The sequence below is a fragment of the Bison bison genome, unplaced genomic scaffold (genome assembly GCF_000754665.1).
Source record: "Bison bison bison isolate TAMUID 2011002044 unplaced genomic scaffold, Bison_UMD1.0 scf7180017864063, whole genome shotgun sequence".
In the NCBI taxonomy this organism is placed as follows: Eukaryota; Metazoa; Chordata; class Mammalia; order Artiodactyla; family Bovidae; genus Bison; species Bison bison.
In genome coordinates this window covers 13,991,896-14,001,090 of record NW_011494635.1, presented here as the reverse complement: position 1 = coordinate 14,001,090, position 9,195 = coordinate 13,991,896, and the positions used below count along the sequence as shown (strand labels likewise).

Sequence of the window (9,195 nt, the reverse complement as noted above, 5' to 3'; positions counted from 1 at the left end):
AAATCACTGCAGATGGTGACCACAGCCATGAAATTAAAAGACGCTTACTCCTTGGAAGAAAAGCTATGACCAGCCTAGACAGCATATTAAAAAGCAGAGGCATTACTTTGCCAACAAAGGTCTGTCTAATCAAGGCTATGGTTTTTCCAGTAGTCATGTATGGATGTGAGATTTAGACTATAAAGTTGACCACCAAAGAATTGATGCTTTTGAACTGTGGTGTTAGAGAAGACTCCTGAGAGTCCCTTGGACTGCAAGGAGATCCAACCACTCCATCCTAAAGGAAATCAGTCCTGAATATTCATTGGAAGGACTGATGCTGAATCTGAAACTCCAATACTTTGGCCACCTGATGTGAAAAACTGACTCATTGGAAAAGTCCCTGATGCTGGGAAAGATTAAAGGTGGGAGAAGGGGAAAACAGAGGATGAGATGGTTGGATGGCATCACTCACTTGATGGACATAAGTTTGAGTAAGATCCAGGAGTTGGCAATGGACAGGGAAGGCTGGCGTGCTGCAGTCCATGGGGTCAAAAAGAGTCGGACATGACTGAGTGACTGAACTGAATATTTATCACTGTAATCACTTTTAAATGCACAGTTGGTGGCATCAGGTACATTCACAGAGGTGTAATGCTAGAAATATTTATCTATTGGGTTATCCAAAAGATTCATTCTTTCTTTTTTCCTGTAAGATGACTCTAGTAGTGCTCAGATGCCATCTAAAAAGGCATCTGAAATGCAAAACAAAAATTGTGCAGTGTATGGAGAAGGTGCTATGATAGATCAAAAGTGTTTGAAAGTGGTTTGCGGGGCTTCCCTGGTGGCTCAGTAGTAAAGAATCTGCCTAATAATATAGGAGATGCAGGTTTGATCCCTGATCCAGGAGGATCCCATATGCTGCAGAGAAGCTCAACCCGTGCCCTACGACTATTGAACCTGTGCTCTAGGAGCTGTAACTACTGCAGCCCATATACCCTAGAGCTCATGCTTCACAATAAGAGAAGCTACCACACCAGAACTAGAGAGTAGCCCCCACTAGCTGCAACTAGATAAAAGCTCACACAACAAGGAAGACCCAGCACAGCCAAAAATAAATAGATAAGTAGGTAAAATTATTTTTTAAGTGGTTTGCAAAGTTTCATGCTGGAGATTTGTCTCTGGACGTTGCTCGATGATAGGGTAGACCAGTTGAAGTTGATAAGGATCAAATTGAAGCAGTAATTGAGAACAATCAATGTTATACCACATGGGAGATAGCTGGCATACTCAAAATATGCAAATCAAGCACTGAACATCATTTGCACCAGCTTTGTTATGTTAATCACTTTGATGTTTGGGTTCCACATAAGTTAAGTGAAAAAAACCTTCTTGACCTTATTTCCATCTCTGATTCACTACTTAAATGTAATGAAAATGTTCCATTTTTCAAACAAATAGTGACAGGTGATGAGAAGTGAATACTGTGCAATAATGTGGAATGGAAGAGATTGTGAAGCAAAAGAAATGAACCACCACCAACAGAAGACCGAAGACTGGTCTTCATCCAAAGAAGGTGATGTTGTGTATATGGTGGGATTGGAAAGGAGTCCTCTATTATGAGCTCCTTCCAGAAAACCAAACGATAAATTCCAACTGCTCCCAATCAGACCAACCGAAAGCAGCACTTGACGAAAAGCCTCCGGAATTAGTCAACAAAAATGCATAATCTTCCATCCAAGTAATGCAAGTCCGAATGTTTCTTTGATTGCCAGGCAAAAACTGTTACAGCTTGCCTAGGAAGGTCTGATTCATCCCCTGTATTCACCAGACATTGCACCTTTGGATTTCCATTTATTTCAGTCTTTACAAAATTCTCTTAGTGGAAAAAATTTCGATTCCCTGAAAGACTGTAAAAGGCACCTGGGATAGTTCTTTGCTCAAAAAGATAAAAAATTTTGGGGAAGATGAAATTATGAAGTTGCCTGGAAAATGGCAGAAGGTAGTGGAACAACACAGTAATATGTTATTCAATAAAGTTCTTGGTGAAAAGGAAAAATGTGTCTTTCATTTTTACTTTAAAACTGAAGGAACTTTTTGGCCAACCCAATATTTCCAGAAGTTTTTCATCATCCCAAACAGAAACATGTATGCATTAAGTTATAGGTCCCCATTCCCCTTACCCCCAATCCTTGGTAATCTCTATTCTTTTTTTCTTTAAAATTTTTACTAATTTTTATACACTTTTTAAAGGTATTCCATTTACAGATATACAAAATATTGACCAATTCCCCCATGTTGTACAATACATCCTTGAGAATATTTCACACCTAACAGTTCATACCCTTCACTTCCCCACACCTGTAATGCCCCTCCCCCCTCGACGGTAGCCAGTTTGCTCTCGGTATCTCTGAGCCTGCTTTTTTTATGTCATATTCACTAGTTCATTATATTTTTTTTTAGATTCCACATGTAAGTGATATCACATAGTATTTATCTTTCTCTGACCTGTTTCACTTCACATAAAGCCCTCCAAGACCAACTGTGTTTCTGCAAATGGCAAAATTTTGTTCTTTTTTATGGCTGAGTAGTATTCTACAATATGTATACATACCAAATCTTCTTTATCCATTCATCTGTTGACAAACACAGTTTGGTTTCATGTTTTGGCAATTGTAAATAATGCTGCTATGAACACTTTGGTGCAAGTATCTTTACCTACAGCTGGTTCATGTTGAGGTTTGATGGAAAACAACAAAATTCTGTAAAGCAATTATCCTTCAATACAAAAATAAAAAAAGAAAAGATAATTTTGGGGTTTTTTGGATATATACCCAGGAGTGGAAATGCTGGGTCATATAGTAGTTCTATTTTCAGTTTTTTGAGAAACCTCCATAACACTTCCCACAGTGGCTGCGCCAATTTACTTTTCCACCAGCAGTGGGATGGTTCGCTTTTCTCCACTTCCTCACCAACATTTGTTATTTGTGTTGTGTGTGTGTGTGTGTGTGTGTGTGTGTTCTTCTTGATGACAGCCATTCTGGCAAATGTGAGGTGATAGCTCATTGTGGTTTTGATTTGTATTTCTCTGATGATTAGCAACGGTGAGCATTTTTCCATATGCGAGTTGGCCATCTTCATTTCTTCTTTGGAAAAATGTTTATTCAGTTCTTCTGCCCATTTCTAAAAATTATTTATTTTTAATTAAGGATAATTGTTTTACTTTCCATTTTTTCAATATTTATTTTTACTTAACTGCGGTGCCAGGTCTTAGTTGCAGCACTCAGGATCGATTTACTGCAGCATTTGGACTCTCAGCTGCAGCATGTGGGATCTAGTTCCCTGACCAGAGATGGAACCCAGAGCCCCTGCGCTGGGACCTGGGAATCTTAGCAACTGCAACAGCAGGAAAGTTTTGTCTTCCTTTTTTTCTTATCAGGTTGTTAATGAGGTAACCTCTATTCTACTTTCTGTCTCTATAAATTTACCTGTTCTGGTAACTTCTATAAGAATTATATAGAAACATATAATATTTGTCCTCTTATGCGTGGCATATTTCACTTAACATGCTTTTTGTTAATGAGTTTTGTCTTTATTGACACATATCAGAATTTCATCCTTTTTATGGCTGAGTAATATTCTATTGTGTATTTACTACATTTTGCTTATTCATTCATTTTTTGATGGACACAGATTGTATCTGCCTTTTTGGCTATTGTGAATAATGCTGCTATGAACATTCATGTATACATATTTGTTTGAGTTCCTGCTTTAAATTTTTTTTGGATATATACCTAAAAGTGGAATTACTAAGTCATTTGGCAGTTCTATACTTAACTTTTAGAAGAACCACTAAACTCTTTTCCACAACAGCTGTAACATTTTACATTCCCACTAGCAATATACAAAGGTTCCAATTTCTCGACATCATTGCCAAAACTTATTTTCTACTTTATTGATGATAATAGCCATCCTAATGGGTGTGAAGGGCTATCTTGTTGTGGTTTTGATTTGCATTTCCCTGATGACTAATGATGTTGAGCATCTTTTCATGTACTTATTGGCCATTTGTGTATCTTCTTTGAAGAAATGTATTCAAGTCCTTGGAGAAGGAAATGGCAACCCACTCCAGTATTCTTGCCTGGAGAATCCCATGAATAGAGGAGCCTGGCAGGCTACAGTCCATGGGATGGCAAGAGTTGGACATGACTTAGTGACTAAACCATCACCACCACCATTCAAGTCCTTTGCCCATTTTTGAATTAGTTTTGCTGTTGAGTTGTAGGGGTTCTTTATGTATTCTGTATATTTAAGTTTCTGTAAATATTTTCTCCCATTCTTTGTGTTATCTTTTCAGTCTTTTGCAGTGTTCTTTGATGTACAAAAGTTTTAAATTATGACAAAATCTAATTTATCTGTTTTTATTTTGTTGCCTGTGCTTTATCATATCCAATAAATCACTGACAAACCCAATGTCATGAAGATTTCCCTGTTTTCTTCTAGTTTTATAGTTTTAGCTGTTAAGTTAGATTTTTTATCCTTTTTTAAATAATATTTATTATTTATTTATTGGCTGCATTGGGTCTTTGTTGCTGAGTACAGGCTTTCTCTAGTTTCAGTGAGCAGGGGCTACTCTTTGTTGAAGTGCACAAGCTTCTCACTGCTGAGGCTTCTTTTGTTGCAGAGCACAGGCTACTCAGCAGTTGTGGCGCACGGGCCTAGTTGTCCCAAGGCATGTAGGATCTTCCCGGACCAGGGATCAAACCCATGTCCACTGCATTGGGGGTGGATTCCTAACCAGTGGATCACCAGGAAAGTCTGAGATTCTTTTTAAATCAATTTTTAGGTAATTTGTGCATATAATATAAGATAAGGATCCAACTTCATTTTTTTGCATGTGCAAACTACCCGATTATAAAATGTATCATAAAGCTACAAAGGTCAAGACAGTGTGATATTGTGATATTGGTGAAAGAATAGATACATACCAATGCAAAAGACTAAAAATTCCAGAAATAGACCCACACAAATAAGGTCAACAGATTTTTAATAAAGGTATAAAGGCATTTCAATGGAGAAAGAACAGTCTTTTCACCAAAAGGTGCTATAAAAAACTGGACTTCCATATGCAAAAAAAAAAAAAGATTTATATCTCATATATATATAAATTAACTCAAAGGGATCATAAACCTAAATGTGATATGCAAAACTGTAAAACTCTTAGAAGGAAATATAGGGGAAAATCTTCATGATTTTTGGTTGGTCAAAGAATTCTCATATAGGACACAAAAAGAACCATCTACAAAAGAAAAAACTGATAAACTAAACTTTATCAAAATGTAAAACTTCTCTGCAAAGAACACTAGCAAGAGAATTAAAAGATGAGGCAAGAGATTGGAGATAAAATTTGCAAGTCATTTGTCAGATAAAGGGTTTATATCCAACTCTCAAAACTCAAAAATAAGAAAATAAATCGCCTAGATTTTTAAATGGAAAAATAACTATTTTCTTGGTCTCTTATACAGGACGCTTTTCTCCTGCTGCTTTGAAGATTCTCTCTTTAGGCTTCCCTGGTGGCTCAGTGGTAAAGAATCCACCTGCAAATGCAGGAGACACGGGTTTGATCCCAGAAAGATTCCACATACCGCTGAGTAACATGTGCAAGGATTTCCCTGTAGTATATAATGTTTCCCCAGGAACGCCTTCAGTTTTACTAGATTGTGCATCTTCGTATTGTCATGTATGTCAAGTGTAATGCAACGACAAATGGTACAGACACAAACAAGGTTTAGGGTTAGGACTGGAGGGAACTTCTCAGCAAGGAGCTAAGATCATGCATACAGTGCCTCAAAGTTCCATTATACAAAAGATGGCTTGCTAGGCCAGGAAGGGCTGATCTTGCTGTTAGAAGAGCAGGAGAGAGGCCCCTTGGCTCCTGCCACTTGGCATATATATGAGGAGAGTAGACGGCACCTTAGAATCCCTTGACCACTATATAACAGAGGGAGTTCTCTGGCCAGGGAAATGTCTTGCTAGAGGTGGGGGAAAGCCAGAGATGGAGTTCACATGCCATTTCAGTTATGCTGAACTAGCTGTTCCTAGGGTACCCAAGAGAGAAGGGAAAAGATTCACTGGAAATGTTCAGCCTGGGTGTGTTCAGTTATGTGATTATATAATATCCCCTTCTGTTTCTGTTAACTTTCTTTGCCCTGAAAGAAATTTCAGGGCAAAGTTTCTTCGTCTGCTTTTTCTTTAACTTTCTTTGTCTACTATTAGGATAGCCACTCCTGCTTTCCTTTGATTAATATTTGCATGATATATCTTTTTTTATCCTTTTACTTTCAAAGTGCATATATCTTTACACCTGAAATGTTTGTTGTAATATACGGTTGAGTCATTCACTGTGCCAATAAGTTGTCCACTTATGTGTACTTTTCATTATATATATTAAACTTATAAAACTAATTTTTTAAAAACATTTTGCTGCACAGGAAGCATTAGAGGTGGGGAGAAAAGGAGCAGGGTGATGGGAGGTGTGGCACTAAATCCCTCGTGGTGATCTGAGATTGAAAATGAGAGAGGGACAGAGACAAGGACAATGCAACAGCCCATCACTAGGTAAAGGTTACACAATAGGCTACATGGATATCTTTGTGGCATATTTTGCTTGTTAGTATTTCCCCCATTCCTGCCCTTGCAAGCTGTCCTTTGAATTGCCGGGGGCTTAGGAGCCTGGAAACTACATTTTGTGGGCTCCTTTGCAAACTAGGTTACAGCTAGATTGGACTGCACAGTGGACTTCATATGTTGGAGATAGAAAGCAGAATGAAGGAGGAAATCTTTCTGTCTCCAGCCACAGCAGGCGACCCCAGGTGATCACAGCTGGCTATTGGTGGCCACAGGTGGTGGTGGGTCCAGTACCAAATACAGGCTTCTAAATCCAGATCAAGGATATTATCAGCTTCTTGATTTCTAAGTAGAACTCCCTTGTCCCTTTTTTTCATCCAGCTCTTTCAACATCTCTATATCCAAGGTCCAGCATTAAATTCCCTTCTTCTTGAAATACCTTGAATGGACATGAGTTTGAACAAGCTCCGGGAGTTGGTGATGGACAATAAGTCTGACATGCTACAGTCCACGGGGTCACAGAGTTGGACACGCATGAGTGACTGAACTGAACTACCTGCAGTTGGTTGTTTTTCTGGCAAGACACTGACTGATGCACAACTTCTCCTTGTCTGAAAGAAACAAATCGCATCCCATCATTTATCAGCATTCTCCAGAAGGGCTGGTGAAGCAAACCCAAATGCTCTTGGCTATGCTCTCTTTGCTTTTCTCCCTGGAGCTCTCCCTGTCCGGGCCCCCACACCACCTCCCATCTACACTTTGAGAACTGTCACCTCTACTGCATCCTGATTGACACTCAGTGCTGTATTCCACTCCCATGTGTGCAACTCCCCTGTCTCCGCTCCCACAGCAGCCAGCCTCCACCTGGTACGCGTGTCCCCTCTCTCTATTGGGAGCCCCGGGAGGTTGAGAAGCAGTGTTTACCCTTGACTCCTTGCATGGCTGGCACTGAGGAGGTGCTTACAGAATGTTTCACAGCACCAAGTGTCACCTGCCACAGAAGCTGATGGGTTGATGGGATGAGCTGCTCTGCCAAGCCCTAGTTCGGGAAGAACCCAGGTGGGATCCTCTTTCCAAACTATTTTTCCAGAAGTTAACTGATCAGAGTAGCCAAGTGTTTGCAGAATAAGATCAGGGAAGAGGATCTGGGACATAGAGACCACAGGAAGACCGGCTGAGGTGCCAACTAGCTTTAATGAGCCCAAGCACCTTTCCCCTACACCCTGTCCTCCCCTCCCCACTCAGTGACCCCTCCTCCAGTTCTGGACAGGTCCAGCCTGCCCAAGCCTCTGGGGCTGTTCAGCTGGAGGTGTTAATTCTTCTGTCCCCTCAGCCGTTCCAGCCGCCTCCGAAGGTCCGGGGGCACCTTGGCCCCAGCTGCCAGCAGCTCTCGAAGTCTCTGTTTGGGAGTCTTGGTGAGGCGGAAATTGCAGGGCACAGGGCCCTCTTCAAAGGTGACCCGGCAGCTCCGTGTCACTGTGTGGTAGCCCTCCGCGCTGGCGGTCACCATGTAGTCCCCTGGGGTCAGCAGGCGCCAATAATCCCCGCCCCATGCTGAGAGAAGTGAAGGGCAAGATCAGCGTCCAGTGGCCTGCAGCTTTTGACCTGGTTAACGCCTCCCACACTGCCCCTATCCCCTCCCCCACGCACCCACCTGTTGTTACATCATGGTTAATCCCATCTACAGAAATGACGGCATCAGCAATCCCAAGCTCTGTGTCTTTGTCCCTCACAACTCCAGCAATGCCCATGCGCACCTGTGCAGGAAAAGGTTATCAGAATCCCTTTGCTTCCGCGACCAGTTTATTTTCTGGCTCTGTATCCTACAAATATGATAGAGGTGCTGCATCTACTCTGTTCCTAGGTGACAATACTCTGGTGGAAGTATCTCCTGACTGATAAATGGCATCTGGACCAAGACAAATATAAACGCCTGGCAGGAGGGCGTATCTTTGGGCTTTCCCCGAGTTCACTGATTCTCGTTATGGGCTTGTCTTTTAGAATCTTTGGAAACTATACTTACGGAGTTGTTCCAAGGGACATGAGTTCCTGCGGAAAGTGAAGAGTCTATGCCAGGGTACTTCCTGCACTTGCATAATCAGTCTTTTCTGAGAACAGCTCTGGGTCTGCTCCATGGACACTGCCTGGAGTGCAGTCAGGTCCACTCCCACTCTCCAACAATGTCTGACACCACCCTGCTGGCAAACTCTGCTTCCTATCCTGTATCCCTCCAAGGCAGTCTGATGCCAAGTGAGTGTGACCCATGGCACTGGTGAGTCAGAATGGCTCAGCCTGACCTCAGGAGACCTCCCTGTTGGGAGATGTGTCCAACACGGAGAACAGACCAGTCAGCAGTGACTCGGGCAGGTGGAGAGTGGGGGAAATTCAGATCCAACCTGTTCCAGGTAGGTGAGAAGGGCATCTTTGTTGTTCTCCCACTCCTGGGGCAGCTCGTTCTCATGAGGGAATTTGTCACAGGACAGCTCCACAGTGACCTCAAAGCAGTTGGTGTGTAGGTAGCTGAAGTCATTCATGCCTAGGGGTACCACAGACACTGGAGCCTAAGCAGGCGGGACGGGAGCCCTGCCC

At 41.8% G+C, this 9,195-nt stretch overlaps 1 protein-coding gene across 1 annotated transcript in view; it reads right to left on the bottom strand.

Annotated features, from left to right (window-relative positions):
* Positions 1-7,781: 7,781 nt before the first annotated feature.
* CPXM1 (carboxypeptidase X (M14 family), member 1) overlaps positions 7,782-9,195 on the bottom strand; it is a 7,707-nt gene continuing 6,293 nt past the window's right edge. Inside the window, exons 14-16 of the mRNA XM_010836633.1 lie at positions 9,003-9,142; positions 8,261-8,363; positions 7,782-8,160 (exon numbers count right to left, since the gene is read on the bottom strand). Coding sequence (XP_010834935.1) covers positions 7,919-8,160; positions 8,261-8,363; positions 9,003-9,142 — 485 coding nt within the window. The 3' untranslated portion in view covers positions 7,782-7,918. The remainder of the gene's footprint in view (positions 8,161-8,260; positions 8,364-9,002; positions 9,143-9,195) is intronic.